This window comes from Carcharhinus amblyrhynchos, chromosome 2 (assembly GCF_965287045.1).
Source record: "Carcharhinus amblyrhynchos chromosome 2, sCarAmb.v2.hapA, whole genome shotgun sequence".
NCBI lineage: Eukaryota > Metazoa > Chordata > Chondrichthyes > Carcharhiniformes > Carcharhinidae > Carcharhinus > Carcharhinus amblyrhynchos.
Genome location: NC_137325.1, coordinates 43,554,013 through 43,575,776, shown reverse-complemented (window position 1 = coordinate 43,575,776; position 21,764 = coordinate 43,554,013). Strand labels below are relative to the sequence as shown.

Sequence of the window (21,764 nt, the reverse complement as noted above, 5' to 3'; positions counted from 1 at the left end):
AATAGTGGAAAATGACCTTTTGGTTCTCAAACTTTCAGACAATAGGCAGCAAAATATATGAAATCTAATGGAGGATAAGTATTTTGTTTTCAGCATCAACTAACAAGACTCTCTCCCTCCACAAACTGACTAATCTCATCAAACCTGCACTTGTTGCACTATGGCAGAGCAAACTGAACATTGCACTTTGCCAATCTTGAGGACCAAAGGGCCACGTGCCCCCCCCCTAATGTAGGTATCAGTAATGAACCAAAGATATTCTAATTAATTTGTGACTATTAATAACTAAAATCTGTCACTCGCAATGGATCTGTTTTTTGGCAGTTGTAAGAACATATCTGTTTCATAGGGGATAAAATTCCTGAACTTTAGCTATTTTAAATTGCCTATAACCACTTAACACATTTATCAGATTTGGTGTGTAGGATTTTCTTTTCATTAGTACTTGGAAACATTTTTGAAAAGATTGTTTGTAGTGTTATCAAATTTTCTCCAAAATGGAAGCTGTGCCTTTGATTAATTAAAAGAATGTCTGCAACATGTCAGTTATTTTATCTCAAAAATAACAACAGCAACAACCTATTTGTATAGTACCTTGCACAAAAACAAAATGTCCCAAGTCACTTAGCAGAACCAAAACAAAATATTCCAGGAGGTTGGAAACAAAGCCTTACTTGACTGAGAGCGGGGACCTGTTGAAGGGGTAATGAGCAAAGATAATGAGTTGAATATTGGTCAGTGCACTTTAGGAAGGATGTGAGGGGTACTTTAGAGGGTGCAGACAAAATTTACCGGTGGTTCCAGGGATAAGAGATCTTGGCTGCAAAGTTAGGCTAGAGAAGCTGGGGTTATTCTTCTTGGATTAGGGGAGATTTGATAAAGTGTACAGGATTATGACAGATTTATACACAGTGGACAAAATAATTTGCTCCAATTAGCTGATGGTACAAAGTCTAAAGACACAGATTAAAGTTTTAGGCAAGAGATGCAGGAGTGTGTGAGGAAGAATTTTTTTTTATATATAGCACGTAATAATTATCTATAACTTGCTGTCATCTAGGTGGTGGAAGCAGCGGCAGTCAATGATTTCAAAATCGCTTGGTATTTGAACAAAATAAGCTTGCAGGGCTATGGAGAGTAAGTGGGGGAATGCTGTACAGAGAGCTGATGTGGATGTAATGGGTGAAATGGCATTCTTCTGTGCCATAATGATGCTATGACAATGTAGGCACAGAGATGGAAAATGGAATGTTGGCAAGTGTGAGGTGGTCCACTTTGGTAGGAATAATGGTAGGAAGGACTATTACTTACGTGGCGAAAAACTGCAGCAGGCGACGGTGCAGAGGGACCTCGGGGTCCTTTTGCATGAGTCGTGAAAACCCAGTTTGCAGGTGCAGCAGGTGGTCAGGAAGGCTAATGGGATGCTGGCCTTCATAGCGAGGGGGATTGAATATAAAAGTAGGGAGGTCTTGCTGCAGCTGTATAGGGCACTGGTGAGGCCGCAGCTGGAGTACTGTGTGCAGTTTTGGTCGCCGCACTTACGCAAGGATATTTTGGCCTTGGAGGGAGTGCAGAGGAGGTTTACTAGGCTGATGCCGGAGTTGAGGGGGTTGAGCTATGAGGAGAGGCTGAATAAAGTAGGCTTGTACTCGTTAGAGTTTAGAAGAATGAGGGGAGATCTCATTGAGACATATAAGATGATGAATGGGATGGATAGGATCGAGGTGGAGAGACTCCTCCCGCTCAGAAAGGACAGTAGGACTAGGGGGCACAGCCTCAAGATAAAGCGGGGGGGCGGTTTAGAACGGAGTTGAGGAAGAACTTCTTCACTCAAAGGGTGGTGAATCTCTGGAATTCTCTGACTGTTGAAGTGGTGGAGGCTGCCTCGCTAAATATTTTTAAGACGCGGGTTGATGGGTTTTTGATAAGTGAGGGGATTAAGGGTTATGGGGAGAGGGCGGGAAAGTGGAACTGAGCCACGACAGATGAGCCATGATCTTATTGAATGGCGGGGCAGGCTTGAAGGGCTAGTTGGCCTACTCCTGCTCCTATTTCTTATGTGCTTATGTTATCTTCTTATGAGATGGATGGTGAACAGGATGTGAATTAAAGGCAACAGAGTTTTGGATGACCTAAAGATTACAAAGAGTAGAATATGGGAAACAACACATTCTGTGGGTTGGAATCATCAAATCCAGAGGTAACAAAGGCATGAATCGTGGCTTCAGTAGCAGATGAGCCTTGGGGGGGTGGGGCAGCAAAGTCAATCATGCTACAGATGTGGAAATCTGTGGCTTAATAATGCCACAAACTTGTGTCAGAAGCTCATCCCAGGATCAATTATGGTATCAGGATTGTGAACAGAAAGGTTTACTCTCAGATTTTTTGATTAGCCAGGAATTCAAGGTTTACGGGTGATAGACAGGAAAGTGGAATTGAGACCACAATAATTAGACATGATTTTATTGAATGGCGGAGCAGGCTTGAGGGGCCAATTGGCATGTTCCTGCTCCTAATTCTTATGTTGATTGCTACAAGTCAAGAGGAATGAAGTTGATAGTCATGGAATGGAGTTTGGAGTGGGAATTGAAAACAATGAATTCAGCCTTCCCAATATTTAATGGTGAAAATTTCTGCTGTTCTGATATAGGATGTTAGGTAAGCACGTAAGATAATTTAGCAATAGTACGGGAGATGTGAAAGGTGTTGATAAGCACCTGAGAATGCAGAAATTAAACAAAACATGGTGATAAAAGAACAGAGAAAGGAAAAAAGGAAATGTGCAATTGGAGTGATGGAACAAAAAAAATTAGAGCACAGGAACAGGTCCTTCGGCACTCCAAGCCTGGACCGACCATGCTGCCTGATTTAAATAAAACCCCCTATGCTTCCGGGGGCCATATCCCTCTGTTCCCATTTTATTCATGTACTTGTCAAGACGCCCCTTAAAAGTCACCACCATATCTGCTTCCACTACCTCCCCCGGCAACAAATTCCAGGCACCCACTCTCTGTGTGTAAAAAAAAATGTGCCTCATACATCTCTTTTAAAGCTTGCGCCTCGCACCTTAAACCTACGCCCCCTAGTAATTGACTCTTCCACCCAGGGAAAAAGCTTCTGACTATCCACTCTGTCCATGCCTCTCATAATCTTGTAGACTTCTATCAGATCTCCCCTCAACCTCTGTCACTCCAGTGAAAACAAACTAAGTTCCTCCAACCTCTCTTCATAGCTAATGCTCTCCATACCAGGCAACATCCTGGTAAATCTTTTCTGTACCCTCTCCAAAGCCTCCACATCCTTCTGGTAGTGTTGCAACCAGAATTGAACACTATATTCCAAGTGCAGCCTCACTAAGATTCTATAAAGTGTCAACTTGCCAATTTTTAAACTCAATACCCCAGGTGATGAAGGCAAGCGTGCCGTATGCCTTCTTGACGACTTCTGCACCTGTATTGCAACTTTCCATGACCTGTGTACCTGCACATGCAGATCCCTTTGCCTATCAATACTCCTAAGGGTTCTGCCATTTACTGTATATTTCCTATCTGTATTAGACCTTCCAAAATGCATTACCTCACATTTGTCTGGATTAAACTCGATCTGCCATCTCTCCGCCCAAGTCTCCAACTGACCTGTATCCTGCTGTATCCTCTGATGGTCCTTATCACTGTCTGCAAATCCACCAACCTTTGTGTCATCTGCAAACTTACTAATCAAACCAGTTACATTTTTCTCCAAAACATTTATATATATATTACAAACAGTAAATGTCCCAGCACCGATCCCTGCCATTTTTCACAGCCCTCCATTCAGAAATGCACCCTTCCACTGCTACCCTTTGTCTTCTTTGACCGAGCCAGTTTTGTATCCACCTTGTCACTCTACTCTGATCCAATGCGACTTCACCTTCTGCACCAGTCTGCCATGAGGGACCTTGTCAAAGGCCTTACTGAAGTCCATGTAGACAACATCCACTGCCCTACCCTCATCAATCATCTTCATCACTTCCTCGAAAAACTTGATGAAGTTCTTGAGATACGACCCCCCCCCCCTTCACAAAACCATGTTGCTTCTCACTAATATGTCCACTTGTTTCCAAGGTGGGAATAAATCCTATCTCTTTGAGTTCTCTCCAATAATTTCCCTGCCACTGATAGAAGGCTCACTGGCCTGTAATTATCTGGATTATTCATGCTACCCTTCTTAAACACTGAAAAACATTGGCTATTCTCCAGTTCTCTGGGACTTCCCTGTAGCCAATGAGGATACAAAGATTTCTCTCAAGGCCCCAGCAATTTCCTCTTTTGTCTCTCTCAGTATTCTGGGGTATATCCCATCAGGCCCCGGAGAGTTGTCTACCTTGATGTTTCTCAAGAACCCCAACAGCTCCTCGTTTTTGATCTCAACATGACTTAAAACTATCTACACATCCTTTCCCAGACTCATTATCCACCAAGTCCTTCTCTTTGGTGAATACTGACACAAAGTACTCATTTAGTACCTTGCCCATTTCGTCTGTCTCCACACATAAATTCCCTCTCTTGCCCTTAAATGGGCCAACCCTCTTGCTCTTTATATGTGTAAAAAGCCTTAGAATTGTCCTTAATCCTGCTGGCCAATGCTTTTTCGTGACTCCTTTTAGCTCTTCTTATTCCTTACTTAAGTTTCTTTCTACTTTCCTTGTATTCCACACTTGCTTCGTGTGTCCCCAGCCTCCTATCTTTGACAAATGCTTCCTTTTTCTATTAGACTAGGCTCACAATATCTCTCGTTATCCAAGATTCTCAAAACTTGACATACTTATCCTTCATCCTTACAGGAATGTGCCGGTCCTGAATCCCTATCAACTTACACTTGAAAGCCTCCCACATGCCAGATGTTGATTTGCCCTCAAATATCTGCCCCCATTCTACATTCTGCAGCCCCTGCCTAATATTGTTGTAATTAGCATTCCCCCAGTTTAGCACCTTAAGCTGAGGACTACTCTTGTCTTTATCCATCAGTACCTTAAAGCTTACTGAATTGTGGTCCCTGTTCCTGAACTGTTCCCCTACTGAAACATTGACCACCTGGCTGGGCTCATTCCCCAATACCAGGTCCAGTATGGCCCCTTCTCTAGTGGGACTATCTACACACAGTTTCAGGAAGCCCTCCTGGATGCTCTTTACAAACTCTGTCTCATCCACACTCCTCGTACTAAGTGAGTCCCACTCGATATAGGGGAAATTAAAATCTCCCACCACAACACCCCTGTTACTTTTACATTTTGCCAAAATCTGCCTACACATCTGCTCCTCAGTCTGGCAGTTGGGTGGCCTATAGTAAACCTCCAACATTGTGGCTACACCTTTCCTATTCCTGAGCTCTACCCATATTACCTCACTGTATGAGCCCTCCGAGGTGTCCTCCTGAAGTACATCTGTGATATTCTCCTTAACCAGTAGTGCAACTCCCCCACCCCTTCTATATCCCCCTCTATCACACCTGAAACATCTATATCCTGGAATGTTAAACTGCCAATCCCATCCTTCGCTTAACCAAGTCTCTGTAATGACAACTACATCATAACACTAGCAAACCTCCCGGCCAGAATATTTGTGCCCCACCAGTTTAGATGCAACCCATCCTCCTTGTACAGGGGCCATCTGCCCCGAAAGAGACCCCAATGGTCCAGATATCTGAAACCCTCCCTCCTACACTAGCTGTTTAGCCACGTGTGGAGCTGCACTATCTGCCTATTCCTAGCCTCACTAGCATGTGGCACAGGAAGTAATCCTGAGATTACAACTCTAGAAGTCCTGTTTTTTAACTCCCTACCTAACTCCCTAAATTGCTGCTGCAGGACCTCATCACTCTTCCTACCTATGTCGTTAGTACCAACATGTACCACGACCTCTGGCTGTTCACCCTCTTCCTTCAGAATGCTTTCTGTCCATTCAGAGATATCCTGGACCCTGGCACCAGGGAGGCAACATACCATCAGGGAGTCTCTTTCATGTCCACAGAAATGCCTATCTGTATCCCCAGCTATAGAGTCCCCTATACCTATTGCTGTAGTCCTTTTTGCCCTTCCATGCTTAACAACAGAGTGAGCCGTGGTATCACTGCTTTGGCTGCTGCTGCTGCTGGTATCCCCTCATAGCCCATCTCCCCCAACAGTATCCAAAATTGTATACTTGTTAGAGAGAGGGATGATCACAGGGGATTTCTGCACAGACTACCTGCCCCTTCTGGCAGTCACCCAACTATCTGCTTGCACCTTCGGTGTAACCTTGTCGCTAAAGTTGTTATCTGACACTTTCCGCCTCCTCGATACTCCTAAATGCATCCAATTGCTGCTCCAACCTATCCATGCATTCTGTAAGGAGCTGCAATTGGGTACACTTCCTGCAGACATAGTTGTCTGAGATGTTGGAAGCGTCAGGGATCTCCCACATCTCACAAGTGCAACACTTATCCACACTGACCAACATTTCAAGCACCAATGAAATTATTTGAAAAAAAATTATACAACTCTTAACTTCACTTTTACCTTCTCACAGTGGCCTTCAGGATTGGAGCAGCAGTTGAAATGCTTGTACAAATGGATTCGGGGAAAACTCAAATCAAATCGGTCTAGTGGTGCAGACATTTTGATTCATAAAAACGTAATAATAAATAGCAAATAGGAGGTAAGAAGAAGGAGTCTATAGTAAAGACCGCATGATGATGAGGTGGATAGGGTGCAGCATCAATGAAGTGTTGTTTGAGTTTGGAGACAACGCTTGCGTTTAAACAGCAAATTTTACTAGAAGTATTATCTGTTGAGTTCTATTTACAATTTTTTTAAAATTTGAACTTGAAGTTTGGAATTATTTCTGACTTTCCTATCATTTCTCTCTATTAGAAAACCCATCAAAGTGCACTTCAAGTGCAGCAGAAAGCAGAAGGCATGCTGCAGGCCAATCACTATGATATGGAAATGATTCGAGAGTGTGCAGAGAAGGTGGCTTCCAATTGGCAACAGCTCATGCTAAAGATGGAAGATCGTTTGAAGCTTGTCAATGCCTCTGTTGCGTTCTATAAAACCTCTGAACAGGTAAATAGCTTCAGCAGCCTGATGTTCTGTTCTGTTGATGGCATCACACCACCTCTGCTGGGTTTTGTGGGTTCAGCACAAGTGTCATGAAGCATTGTCAGCCATGAACCATCCCTGCAGTTGCACAAGGGGAGTAAACAGCTGTGGCATCTGAGAGTGACTGAGAATGGACAAATCATGAGATCTCCGTGGGAAGCGAACACAAATCGCTATCGGTAATCACCAAAAAACTGCACATTGATGGAATGAAACCCCTTTCAGTTTATGAATGATACTGGCTGTTCCCAGAATGCTGTCAGCATCGTATGTGCAATCAATTGTCAAGGTACTGTGGAAATCCAGCTACAGAACTGAACCCCACAGTTCTGGCTGTTTGCCATAGATACCACACGTATCTCCTGTGGCATCCTGCTACAACTGAATGACATAGAAATTCAAGATTGTGGTGACTTTTAAGTTACTGATACCCGATTGCTTCATGTTTCCATGGGCAGTATTGACAGATTGCCATGATATTTTCAGCCGTTTTTGACATTCTGTCTGACACGTGCGGGTAGTTACTCCACATGTGGTATATTCAGTTATGTACCTTTGCTTGGTGTTGCAGTGGTCGTTGGTGCCAGCAGCCTGAGTTGTCTGACCCTCTACTGATGGCTTCAGTTATCCTACTAACCATTACTCTGTCAGGCTTGGGGAAACCCTCTGCTGATTTCTCTCCTCTTCTGCTGCGTTATCAAAAAGCAACGGATGCAGGAAACCCACACTTACTTCCACAGACAGCCATGCCCGAACCTTCTTGGACAGCCACCGGCCTTTCCTTCCATGGACGCTTATGCCCCAACCTCCAACCTTGGTAGCTGCCAGTTGAGTTCATTGCAACAGCTCAGCTTCCTCTCTCCCGATCCAACAAATTTCCCCACAAACGAAAAGCAGCACCCATGAGGAAGACGTGGCCTGCTGCAAGCCACCTTTAACCAGTCGTGAACCTGAAACCACGTGTTGCTCATTTGCTACCAGCTTAATTGCAAAGTACAATATAATCTGGTAAACATGTATCTTAATGAGTATACAGAATATGATAATAGATTAAAAATAAATTCCTGTCACTTGCTGAAGGGGAGCACAATCCACCTTTATCCACGGCTAATTAATTTCCAACTTCCATCCTGCTTTTAGGAAGCTGACATATTGCTTCCTGCACAATAAAGCATCCCAACCTGCCTCATTTCCTGCTCTTGGGAGCTTCACTAGGTTCTTGACGTTTCAGGTTAGTAATGTTTTGTGAGAAGGATAAATTCCATTCCATTGACTCAAACCTGTGGGCCTTAATTCTTGAATTTTCCTACATAGAATTGTTTGATAAAAATTGTTAATTTGTCTTTTTTCACTTTCTTTTAATCAATATTTTCCATCTTATGTTCTACTTTCTTAAAAGTGTTAATTTTTCACTGAATTGTTGCTCCATTAATGTCATATACTTGCAATAGCTCTTCCAAATAATTACTTAAGCTTTGGTGTAAGTTCAGACAGCCTTTATTGTTGAACAATTCTGTCCTCAAATAATATTAACATCTACATGAGCAAACACATTTTTCAAAAGGATAGCTTAATCCTACGTTTTATAGTCTTAATCCTGATTGGGAATTGGCACACTCTAGTTTACCTGAATGTTCCTCTGTTTATATGACCGTGACCATGACCATGACCATTCAGCACAACTTGTGGCCCGAAGGGCCTGTTTGTGCTGTAGTTTTTCTATGCCTGTGTTTCTATCATGGATGCTCATGACTGGTGGCATGTAATGAGCTGCCAGATACACCTAGAGTTAAATAATGCTTTTTTTATTAAATTTAACAGGTAGTGATTTTGATTGGATGTGAACTAATTACCCCAATTTCCAAATCCAAATATGTGTTCTTCTAGTTCAGTAAGCTTAATTGGATTCTTAGTAGTCTTTACACATTTCTGGTTTCTTTGCTTGGTAATATTGAGACGACATTGTAACTATTGGTAATCCTCAGCCTTAGTTACCTGATAGTGTGGAGGTGGGTGTTGCAACTCTATTCTTTGTCTAGGGAGACTTGAATAAAAACTGGCAGGATTGCATCTTCAGATTTGGCTCTGAGGATTCTGGACCATTTAACTTCGGAAGCCAGCCGCAGAAACATTTAAACCTTGATCTTGCATTTGTGTCTTGTATGATCTTTGGGCTGCAGATGAAAAGATTATTTAACACAACACTCGATGTGAACTGTGTTTTATTTTGTACTCCTGATGGAGTAAAATATTAACTTTGGAGCCTACGAGCCTATCAGTCATAGCCCAGATGTAAAATTTTGTTTTCTTTCTGTTTAATGTGAAGCCAAAATAATGGAGTTCTATTCATATTAAGAACAGCATTTCTTTTTAATACAGGAGATGTCAGTAAGGTGACACATTGGTTAGCACTGCTGCCTCACAGCTCTAGGGACCTGGGTTTGATTCCCAATTTGGGTCATTGTCAGTGTGGAGCGTGTGTTTCCTCCAAGTGCTCTAGTTTCCTCCCACAGCCAGAAAGGCGTGCTGGTTAGATGCATTGACCATGCTAAATTCTCCCTCAGAGTATCTGAACAGGTGCTGGAGTGTGGCAACTAGGGGATTTTCACAGTAACTTCACTGCAATGTTAATGTGAGCCTACTTCTGACACTAATAAATAAACTTTATGTATCCGTAAAGTGCCTTTTTACTTATTCGAGGTCGTAGGCATATTTATTTTATTCAGCACCAAAAACAGAAAATGTTGGAAAATCTCAGCAGGTCTGACAGCATCTTTGTGGAGAGAATAGAGAGGTTTTGAGTCTGGATAACCCTTCATCAGAGCTCAATTGTTTTGTTGTTTTTTTCTGTAATCCTCCAGTGAAAGACTTTAATTGAATTATTAACTGTTTAATTGGTTTCTGTGCACAGGTTTGCAGTGTTCTGGAAAGTCTGGAGCAGGAGTACAAACGAGAAGAGGACTGGTGTGGAGGAATTGATAAGCTTGGTCCAAATTCAGAGTGTGATCATGTAACACCCATGATCAGCAAGCATCTAGAACAAAAGGAAGCTTTTCTCAAAGTACGTGGAAGCACAAGTGTCCATTTGTTCATTGAGTCATTTCCAAGTAGACATTCACCAAGTGAAAGGAGAATGTGATTCTGCCAGCAGCTCTCCTATATAAAAGATATCAGATACAATGTTGAATATTTCTACAAAGCAGCTCTGGAAAGGGATATTTCAGAATTAGTGGGGTTTTTTTTTAAAGAAATGACTGACACAGATGGGGAAGAGACCTTTATAATTGCTTTTGCGCCAAGCTGAACCAGTAGGTTTCAGACTATTCAGATCGAAAGAACAATTTCAAAACTTTGTTTTTGCCTAAGTGCTTCTCTTTATGGATCAAGATACGTGTGCAATACTTTAATTACATGATTACACATGATGAGTGGTGACATCGTGTGCATGCATCTGGTGCTAACTACTGTGACACTTGCATGGAAAGCTCAAACAAGATGTATTAAATAAAGCCACACCAAACATACATACATTTTGCAGTGGTTCTGTAAATATCAAAGCATACCAAATCATGCAATTTTGTGCAAAATAAACCATCGATACACAGATTATAATCACCGACATCATAAATCTATGTACCAGTAACCTTAGATTTGACATGGTAGGTGATATTTAAGGAAAGCAGTGGCATAGTGATGTTGTTGCTGGACTACTAATCCAATCACCTAGAATAATGCTCTGGGGATCTAGGTTCAAATCCTATGATGCCACGTTTTCAGCATTCGTAACAAATTCTGACAAAACATTCCAAATATCACCAATTTTATGTGAAAATTTAATTTGCAAATTTCAAGATATGAACTAAATTCCTGTTGTTTATGCTGATGACCACACAAAATACTGCAATTGTGAGTAAAGAACTTTTCAGGCTTTCTGGTAGTAAGGCCATATATCAACTTAATTTGACCTAAATCAAAAACCAGTCGTCTTCTCTAAAGATTGTAATCCAAGAATTCTTAAGTGCTCTTCACAAGGTATTCCCTTCATGACTTCCATTTTCTGATAACATGTCTTTGCATTCTCTTTATAAGGTGCGTGTTGCTCTGAAAGTGTGGATTCCAAACTGTCAATGCAGACTCCAAATGTGGGCTTACTAACTATTTTGAAGCTCATGTTAAATGCTAGCATTGACAAGGATGTATTCAGCACTTGTAAAACATTATCTGCCACTGTTCTGCTTGGCTCATATGATTCATAAAATTCGGATTAGTTGTAACAGTCGCACCCAAATCCTTTTCAGTGGTTGAATGTGCTAAAGGCTGGCCATCAGTATGGTACTGTAAATTAGGATTATTGTGTTTGAAATGGAGAATTGAACACTCTGATACATCAAGTGGTCCACCCCTTGGACCAGTCCACCAAAGTAGAGAGTTCACTCTGGAGATGTGCATGGGTTTCCTCTGAATGTTCCAGTTTCCCCCCACACTCTAAAGATCTTCAAGTTAGATTGATTGGCCATTGTAAATTGCTCCTCAGTGGCAGGGTAAATACATGTGGTTACAAGGATAGGGCCTTTGTGGGATTGTTGTTGGTGCAGTCTCGATGGGCTAAATGACCTCCTGCACTTTAGGGATTCTGTGTAACTCCAGACCCACAGCAGTGTGGCTGATTCTTAATTGCCCTTGGGCAATAAACGCTGGCCCAGCCAGCAATGCTCACATTCCAAATTTTAAAAAATAGAACAGGGTCTATGTTTCATAATTTAACCTGGATTTGACAATTTTGCGTCAGCATCTGATTTTACATTGGTAGCCACATAGCTTCCTAACTGCCACCTAAACTGATCTTGGTGGAAGCTCATACAACTAAATGCAATTTAGCAGTTCTGTCATGATTTTTATTTTAATTTATATCGCAATGATTGTAAATTCAGGACAAACATAATTGTATATCAAGGATCAGAAAAGACAAGCTTGCCTGGTGTAGGAAATAGAAATGTCATGCTGGGACATTACAAACAATGTTCAGAAACAGCAGAGAAAGTACTGAGGTGCCTTACAAAATAATTGTAACTAAAAACCGGAAATGTAAAAGGATGAAACGTAGCACAGTACAGACCCTTCGGCCCTCGATATTGTGCCGAGCTATGTCCAAACCCAAGATCAAGCAATCCCACTCCCTATAATTCTGGTGTGCTCCATGTGCCTATCCAATAACCGCCTGAAAGTTCCTAAAGTGTCCGACTCCTCTATCACAACAGGCAGTGTATTCCACACCCCAACCCCGCTCTGGTGAAGAATCTACCTCGGATATACCTCCTATATCTCCCATCATGGACCTTATGGTTATGACCCCTAGTAACAGCTACATCCACCCAAGGAAATAGTCTCTGCACGTCCACTCTATCTATCCTCCTCATCATCTTAGAAACCTCTATTAAGTCGCCTCTCATCCGCATCCGCTCTAAAGAGAAATGTCCCAGGTCCCTGAACCTTTCCTCATTAGATCTACCCTCCAAACCAGGCAGCATCCTGATAAATCTCCTCTGCACTCTCTCCAGTGCTTCCACATCCTCCTTATAGTGAGGTGACCAGAATTGAACACAATATTCCAAATATGGTCTCACCAACGTCCGGTATAGTTGCAGCATAACCCCACGGCTCTTAAACTCAAACCCCCTGTTAATATGTGCTAACACACTATAAGCCTTTTTCCACTTGCTCTAAGGCTGTTAAGGCTCTATCCTCTTGAATGGCAACCTTCAGAGATCTGTGGGTATGAACCCCAAGATCTCTCTGTTCCTCCACATTCCTCAGAACCTTTCCATTGACCCTGTAATCAACATTCAAGTTTGTCGTACCAAAATGAATCAAATGATGATATGAAAGCTTTACAGCATAATCCTCAGGTACAGGCTAGTAGCTAAATGTGCAAGATGTACATATGGAGAGTGAATGTGTTTTCACAACCCCTGACCAAAACCTGGATACAAAGTTATAGCAATAATTGTTATTCTTCCTGCAAACAAAATTCACAGCTGCAAAATCTTGTCAATGCAACTACTTATTCTCTTCCCTGATTTCCAGATATCAGCATTTGTTATTTCAAGACTCAAAGCTGCCTCATCAGTCAAAAAATGGATAATCTTCTTTCAGCATATTGGAAGGGTCTGAACACAGCAGCCTATGTTGTACTAGTCATCTATCCTGCTCGATGCCTATTTTAGCTAGGAGTAATGCTCTGTACCATATTAATTGACAACTGAATTCAGTTTCCAATGTGAGAAGCTTTAATAAAGAACATTACTTATCTTGAGGCTCGTCTCTTTTCTGTTGTATTGAGGATGAGTATTTTAAATTGTCCCTTTAATTTTATTAATGCTGTGAGCAATATTTAATCGTTTGTAATCAAATGCCATGTGAGCATTAATTGTTTAAAGCAGTTAGATATCTTTATATGCTTGTGTGCAAAATTTGAGCTAAACAAGTGGCATTTAATTTCTATGTTTAATTTTAGTTGACCTTTTCTCTTAGGCCTGTACTTTAGCAAGGAGGAATGCTGATGTTTTCCTGAAGTATCTCCATAGAAACAGTGTCAACATGCCAGGAATGATGAGTCATGTCAAAGCACCTGAGCAGCAAGTAAAAAGTAAGACTTTTTTTTAATATCAGATAGAAAACTAGGGCTTTATCATAGAATCTCTTAACAAGGCCAATTGAACCATTGTGCCCTTCCTGGCTCCTAGACAAATTTGCTGTACTTAGTTTCTCATCCTTTTTTTTGTTTATAATCGTGCAAGTTCCTCATTAAGTACCTGTCTTTCAACTTCCTTTTATAATTATTTATGGAATCATCTTCTACCACCTTTTTCATACAGAATGGTCCAGACTGAGTAAAAGCATTTCTGCTATTCTCCCCTCTAGATCTTTTGAATGTGTGACCTTATAACTTAAGGCTCTTCTCCATGGGAGCATTGTGGTAAACCTTCTCTGTACCTTTCCTAAGGCCTTTATGTCTTTCTTTAAGCGTGATGGTGCTCAGAATAGTCCACAGGACTCCAGCTGAGGTTTAAGCAAAGTTCTAGTATAACTTCTTGTTTTTTTGTATTCTACTTCTCTCAAAAAACTCATGTATTTTCTGAATCATCTCATTTATGAACTTGCTGTGTTGTATTTAAGAATTTATCTGTATGAATGTGAAAGTTTCTCTGCTCAGTTTGACTTTTCAGAACAATGCCATTTATAGTGTACTCTCTTTTCTTATTAGTCCTCCCAAAGAACTTTACTTCATACTCCTCTGCATTGAATTTCATCTGTCTTGCTCATCAAATTATCTATGCCATCCTGGAGCCCAAACCTATTCTAATCATTATTTATCAGTTTCATAGCATCTACAAACTTTATAAAGCTGCTCTCTGCACAGTTTAAATTGTATATTAAAAAAATGGAAATAATAGACCCAAAACTAAGTCTTGGGATATATCACTGCAAACTTGTCTGAAAACTTACAATCGTCACCATTGTCATGTGGCAAATTTTGTAACCACATTGCCACATTCCTTTGATTCTCTGGCTGTCCACCTTCTTAAAAAAAATCCTCTTGTATGGCACGTTTTTGAATGCCTTCCAGAAGTCCCGAGGTGCATCTGCTGCACTACTTAATCAAAGAAGTTAGTCATACATAATTTGCCTTTAACAAATCCTTGTTGACTTTGCTTAGTTAACCTGTGCTTTTCCAAATGAAAGTTTATTTTATCCCTGATAATGGTTTTCACTAACTTGCCCAGCACTGGTCAACTGTTTGCTAGTTTCTACCCATTACTTCAATAGTAGCAACCCTTGGTACTACTTTAAAATCAATGGGGGTTAAAAGATTCTGATTTGTGCATCTGCATCATAGAATAGCTGTAGCACAGAAGGAGGCCATTCAGTTCATTGGTTCTGTGCCCATTCTATGCAACAGCAACTCAGTCCCACTTCGCTATTCTTTCTCCATTGTCCTTTTTGGGTATTTATACAGTTCTGTTTTGAAAGCCATGATTAAATTTGCCATTGTTCAAGCGTGATGTTAACCAGGTGATGCACAAAAAACTTTTTCTCACGTTGTGACTTCTGCCAGCTGTCAGAAATTGGTGTCCTCTGATTTCTTGAGTTTTCTGCCAATGGCAACAGTTCTTTTTTCTAAATCCCATAAGCCTTTTTAAAAATTTTATGAACTTGGTGTGCCACCTTGTGGTATCAAAGATTTGTACCCTACATGTTCATATCACATTTCTCTGTTCTTGCACCCCATTTAGAATGGCACCCTGTATTTTATGTTGCCTATTTCATTCTTCTTAATAGAACTCCTCTTTGCATTAAATTTCATCTGACGTGATCAAATGACAAACAGAATTTGCCTTTTACAAATCCGCTCTGACTTTCCTTAATTAATCCCAAATATCCAACTGACTATCAATGTTATTCCAGATTATCATTTGTAAAAACTTTCCTACTATCAAGTTTAAAATTGATTTGCCTGTGGTACCATTACATGTTTTTTTCACAAGAGAGTAACATTTGCAAATCTCTAGTCCTCTGGCATTATATCCAAGGAAGTTTGAAAGATTCCGTCAGGTGCTCTCTCATTTCCACCATTTCCATTGGCCCTGGTAACTTATTAATTAAAGCTAGCCTTTTTGATGTCTCTTTATCAACCAATCATCCAGTATCTAAATTATTTCCTCTTTCGCTATACCTTTGGCTCCTTGATAAAGACAAATGCATATAAAAGTACACTAAGTATTTCAGTCATGCCCTATGCCTCCATACATTGGTTCATTTTTCGGTCCCGAATTGACTACAACCTTTTGCTATGTTTTTACTATGTATATGCATTTAGAAGGCTCTTGGATTCCCATTTATGTTAGGCCTTCACAGACTTTCTTTTTGTCTTTCTTATTTCTGAGCTTTCTATATTCGGCCTAGTTTTCACTTGAACTATTAGTCATGCACTTTTTTCAACTTTAGCTTACTCTTCACCTTTATCATATCTAGGGAGCTTTAGTTGCCCTAACAGTCCTGCTCATGGGCATTTACCTCAATGGTTCCTGAACAATCTCCTCTTTAAAGTCAGCCCATTGATCTCTTGCAGCTTCACCTGTCAGCCTTTGATTCTAGCCTACTTGGGAAAGATATGTTCTCCTACAGTTGGAATTTGCCCTCCTCCAATTAAATATTTTTGCTCTAGGTTAGTCCTTGTTCTTATACATAGCTAACCTAAGTCTTATGATACTGTGTTCGCTGTTCCCTCAATGTTTCCTTCCTGATACTTGATCCAGTTGACTCATCTCATTCCTCAGAACCAGATCCAACATTGCTTCATCCCTCATTGGGCTAAAAACCTAAAAAATATATCCTGAACATACATCAAAATTTTTTCCTCTTCTGCTCTTTGCACAGTTGCAATCCCAGTTTATATTTGGATAATCAAGTTCCCCCATTATCACTACTCTATAGTTTGCACCTCTGTAATTTCCTTGCCAATTTGCTCCTCTCTATTTTCCACTATTCGGTGTGCTATTTAGAAACTATTCCATCCAGATTAAGTGCCTGATCAATTTTCTGTTATGTTGATCATTTTAACATGTCTTCGATACCTGTTCCTGTGTATAGATTCCCTGTGTTTTTAGTGTAACCATCACATCATCCATTTAATACTTAAGCTGCATCTTTTGTCTCTGTATGAAGATCTTCTTTGGGTCCTCAATGAGCCAGCGTTTTCCCTAATTAATTTCTCGTCATGCTTATTCTTTTCACTGTTATTAACACTTGCACTTTTTCCTCTAAGATGTGCTGTTTCACTCTCAATGACTCTCATACTCTTTCCCTCAGGCCTGCTTTCATTGACTGTCTTATTGTTCCCTCAGACTCACTTGCCTCACTCTTGCTGACATCACCACTATTTTTCTTCAGACACTTGTTCTCGCTCTCCTTGACTTTTGCAGTATTTCCCTTAGGATTGCTCTCTTGCTTTCATTAACTCTCTTATCTGTTGGTCCATCATGATGAATCCTCTTAAGCCTGTTCTCTTTATTCTCTTTTGATGTAATGTTTTGCAGTGCTGGTGAGAGGGGCAATAAGCAGGAGGTTAATAATAATTAGGAAAAAGTCTGAATTAAATATTTACCTTTTGAATCATTCATTGGTGACAACATTTAGAATTTGTATCATATCGCAGCATATTTTCTATATCAGAGTCAAATTTAGTTGTTAATGACTTATGGCATATCATCAATTTCTCCATATTTGTTCATTGTATTTTGTACTGGAACAGTTGTGTATTATCACCAAAATAAAGAATCAGTTTAAGCTGCGGTGTTGAAGACCTGTGCTCCAGAACTAGTAAGAAGTCTCAACACCAGGTTAAAGTCCAACAGGTTTATTTGTAGCAACCACCACTAGCTTTCAGAACTGGCTGTTCCTTCATCAGGTGGGTGGGAACTAGCCCTGCCTCTAGTCAAGCTGTTCTTCTATCTGTACAATATTGGCATTTACTTAACAGTGTGGGAAATTGCGTGTGAAAGTTCTGTGCACAAAAGGCCAGGATATATCAAACCTGACCAACTTCCACTCCAGTAATCTCCTCTTAATCACAGTAACATAATTGGAAAAAATCAACAGTAGCACCATTAAGCAGCATTTACAAATCACCTGTTCATTAATGCTCAGGACCATTCAGTTCCAAAGCTCATTATAGTCTTGGCTAAGCGTGGACGAAAGAACTGAATTTCAGTAATAAAGTGAGAGTGACAAGCTGCCGTGATACCAAGGGAACATTCGATCTGGTGTGGCACCTTAGTAAAATTTATGTCAATGGAAAGTCTGGGGAAAGATCTTCTCTGATTAGAGTCATATCTGGCACAGAGAAAGATGATTGTGGTTGTTATGGACCAATCATCTCAGCCCTGTTCATTGCTGCGGAAGTTCCTCAGGGCAGCCTCCGGGTCAACTATTTCATCTCTCCATCTTAAGGCCAGAGTTTTGCTGTTTGCCAATAATTGTACTGTGTTCAGTTCCATTCACGATCCCTGATCTAATAAAACTGATGTGGGTATGCCGGCGTTGGACTGGCGTAAACACAGTAAAAAGTCTGACAACACCAGGTTTTAGTCCTGACGAAGGGACTAACCCGAAAGCTAGTGAGTATATTATCAAATAAATAGGTTGGACTAAAACCTGGTGTTGTCAGACTTTTTACTAATAAAACTGTCCATGCTTAAATGCTGCAAGACGAGACAACAGTCAGGTTTAGACCGATAAGCGCTAGATATCGTCCATGTCATGCAATTGCCAGGCAATGACCATCTCCAGCAAGAGGAAATCAAACTGCCTCTCCTTGGAATTGAATGGTATTAACATCACTGAAATCTCCCACCATCGTTGATCAGAAATTCAACTGGACCAAACTGCTGGTAAATCAAAGAATCATAAGAACGTAAGAAATAGGAGCAGGAGTAGGCCATCTAGCCCTTCGAGCCTGCCCCGCCATTCAACAAGATCATGGCTGATCTGAAGGGCTCAGTTCCACTTTCCTGCTTTCTCCCCATAACCTTTAATCCCCTTGCCTACCAAAAATCCCTAAAGTGCAGAAGAAAGCCATCTAGCCCATCGAATCTGCACCAATTCAGCATTCTACCCAGGCCCACCCTGTGCATGTATAATGGATAATCTGCCTAACTTACACATCTTTGGATACTAAGGGGCCATTTAGCATGGCCATTTCATGAAACCTGCACATCTTTGGACTGAAAGAAAGCTTCTGGCCTATTCTATTAGTCTATGTTCGTGGCCCTCCTTCTGTCATCTATAAAATGCAAATCAAGAATGCAATAGAGTACTCTCCATTTGTTTGGATGGGTATGGCTCTAACAACACTTTAAGGTCCATTCTGTTGAAGCCAATGCTGAATGCATGATCAGCATGTCATCTACTATCTTAAATATTCACTCCCTCCAACACCATTGTATCATGGCTCCACTATTATTTATAAGATTGGTGTCACTGTGGCTTTTTCAACAATATCTCCTAATTTTGTTACCACCACTGCCTAGATGACATGACTGCAGATGCTCAGGAACATGATCATCTTTAACTCGCGCACTAACCTGAATTAGACATATATTCTATTTAAAATCTTTTGCCACATCCAGCATTTCTCTTGCTATTCTTTCTTTCTGTCATCAAATAATATAATAACCTTGGCAGTTAACTTCATGTCCAAACTAGAATGATTAGAAATAACTTTGGCAGAAGTATTATAGGATTCCACTGAACACTTGCATCTCTTACAAATATTTCCTGTTTCTTATTTTTTTCATCTGGTTTGTGATTCAGTCCCATATTCTTCTGGTGTTTAATCTATATCCAACGTTTTAATATGAAATTTTGTCCAAAATTTTCTGAAACTCCACACTTAGGCAAAATAATAGGGTGTTTCACTATTCACTTTAACTGTAACATGTTTAAAGAAGTCAGGCAGCACTTTTCCTTCGAAATTCAATGTTAAACATGTCTATTGTTGTTACTGTTATTCATAAAGGCCTGCCTTCTCAACCTTGCCCCTCACTTGATCCTCTGGTTAAATCACCACCAGTCAGCACTCTCCTCCTCAAAGGGGAGAGTAGCCTGTGGTTACCTGGGACTATGGTGACTTTGCGTTACCTGTCACTGTTATTACTTTTGACTACTTCTTGTCCTGCAGAACCTCACCAGTGGTTAGTTATTCTTTCTTGACGATAGTCATGCCCCTCAATTTCCTCTGTAAACTCCTCAGCATCCTAGGATGTGCATAATCTGGCCACAGGATTTGCCTGTCATTTTCTGCCCATAATTGTCAAGTACCAGACACACTGTCTTCAAAATCTTATGTAGTACTGTGCCAGACGTATGACCAAATGATGTGTTTCTATTTCATAAGAACATAAGAACATAAGAAATAGGAGCAGAAGTAGGCCATCTGGCCCTTCGAGCCTGCCCCGCCATTCAATAAGATCATGGCTGATCTGTCGTGGCTCAGTTCCACTTTCCCGCCCTCTCCCCATAACCCTTAATCCCTTCTCTTATCAAAAACCCATCAACCCGCTTCTTAAAAATATTTAGCGAGGCAGCCTCCACCACTTCAACGGGCAGAGAATTCCAGAGATTCACCACCCTTTGAGTGAAGAAGTTCCTCCTCAACTCCGTTCTGAACCGCCCCCCCTTTATCTTGAGGCTGTGCCCCCTAGTCCTACTGTCTTTTTTGAGCGGGAAGAGTCTTTCCACCTCTATCCTATCCATCCCATTCATCATCTTATACGTCTCAATGAGATCTCCCCTCATTCTTCTAAACTCTAACGAGTACAAGCCTAGTTTATTCAGCCTCTCCTCATAGCTCAACCCCCTCAACTCCGGTATCAGCCTAGTAAACCTCCTCTGCACTCCCTCCAAGGCCAAAATATCCTTGCGCAGGTGCGGCGCCCAAAACTGCACACAGTACTCCAGCTGCGGCCTCACCAATGCCCTATACAGCTGCAGCAAGACCTCCCTACTTTTATATTCAATCCCCCTCGCTATGAAGGCCAGCATCCCATTCGCCTTCCTGACCACCTGCTGCACCTGCACGCTGGGTTTTTGCGACTCATGCACAAGGACCCCGAGGTCCCTCTGCACCGTCGCCTGCTGCAGTTTTTCGCCACGTAAGTAATAGTCCTTCATTCTTCCTACCAAAGTGGTAGTCCTACCATTCTTCCTACCAAAGTGGACCACCTCACACTTGCCAACATTAAATTCCATTTGCCATTTCCTGGCCCATTCGCCCAGCCTATCTAGATCCTTCTGCAGACTCTCCACACCCTCCGCACAATTTGCCTTTCCCCCAATCTTGGTGTCATCAGCAAATTTCGACACCCTACACTCGGTTCCCTCCTCCAGATCATTTCTATGCAAAGCTTGTAGAAATATATATTTATTAAATACTTTAACTATTTATCTTTAATAGAATGTTTTAACTTTTGCTATACTAACTGCTCAAACTGTTTTTTTTATAGACCTGATAATGGAAGTTCTATGACCTACAGTAATATGCTTAACACCTTCAGTTGTCCTTGCCTGTTGGGTTTCTCACCGCACTTCTTGTTGCTTTTCACTTCTTTTCGCAACTTCCTGCATTCCTCTCAGAAGAGATATTTTTAACCTACCAAGCTTGATGTTGCTTCCTTTTCTTTTAATTTCCAAGTTAATTGGCATGTTCATTTATTATGGAGGATGTTTAAGTATTTTTCCTGGGTACAGCATCTTTATCTTAAAAAGAATTTCAATAACTGTGCACGCTATCTGCCTCCAGCAACTTCTTGTTTTACTGTGTTGGGGTCAGGAGCAAGAGATCAGCTGTGCCCATTTTATCACTCTCAATCCTAGTCGCTCTGTGAGCTTTTGCAGTTCTTCAATCTTATCCCTTGAGCTTTGCATTCCTCTAATTCTGGCCTCATGTGCATCTTCTTCTCTTTTCATCATACTGCATGCCTTAAGTTGCCTAGACCCATTGGTCTCAAATAGCTCTCTCAATCTTTAAATTATCTCCTCCTTTAACACACTGTACCTCTTTTACATTCTGTAATTTTTGGTGTTCCCT

At 41.0% G+C, this 21,764-nt stretch overlaps 1 protein-coding gene across 4 annotated transcripts in view; it reads left to right on the top strand.

Moving 5' to 3' along the window:
* Positions 1-21,764, top strand: part of LOC145354025 (triple functional domain protein) — a 641,321-nt gene that overhangs the window by 368,701 nt on the left and 250,856 nt on the right. For all 4 annotated transcript variants that reach the window (XM_080205115.1, XM_080205124.1, XM_080205134.1 and 1 more), the window contains 3 exons: positions 6,890-7,081; positions 10,029-10,178; positions 13,649-13,763. In XM_080205115.1, coding sequence (XP_080061241.1) covers positions 6,890-7,081; positions 10,029-10,178; positions 13,649-13,763 — 457 coding nt within the window. The remainder of the gene's footprint in view (positions 1-6,889; positions 7,082-10,028; positions 10,179-13,648; positions 13,764-21,764) is intronic.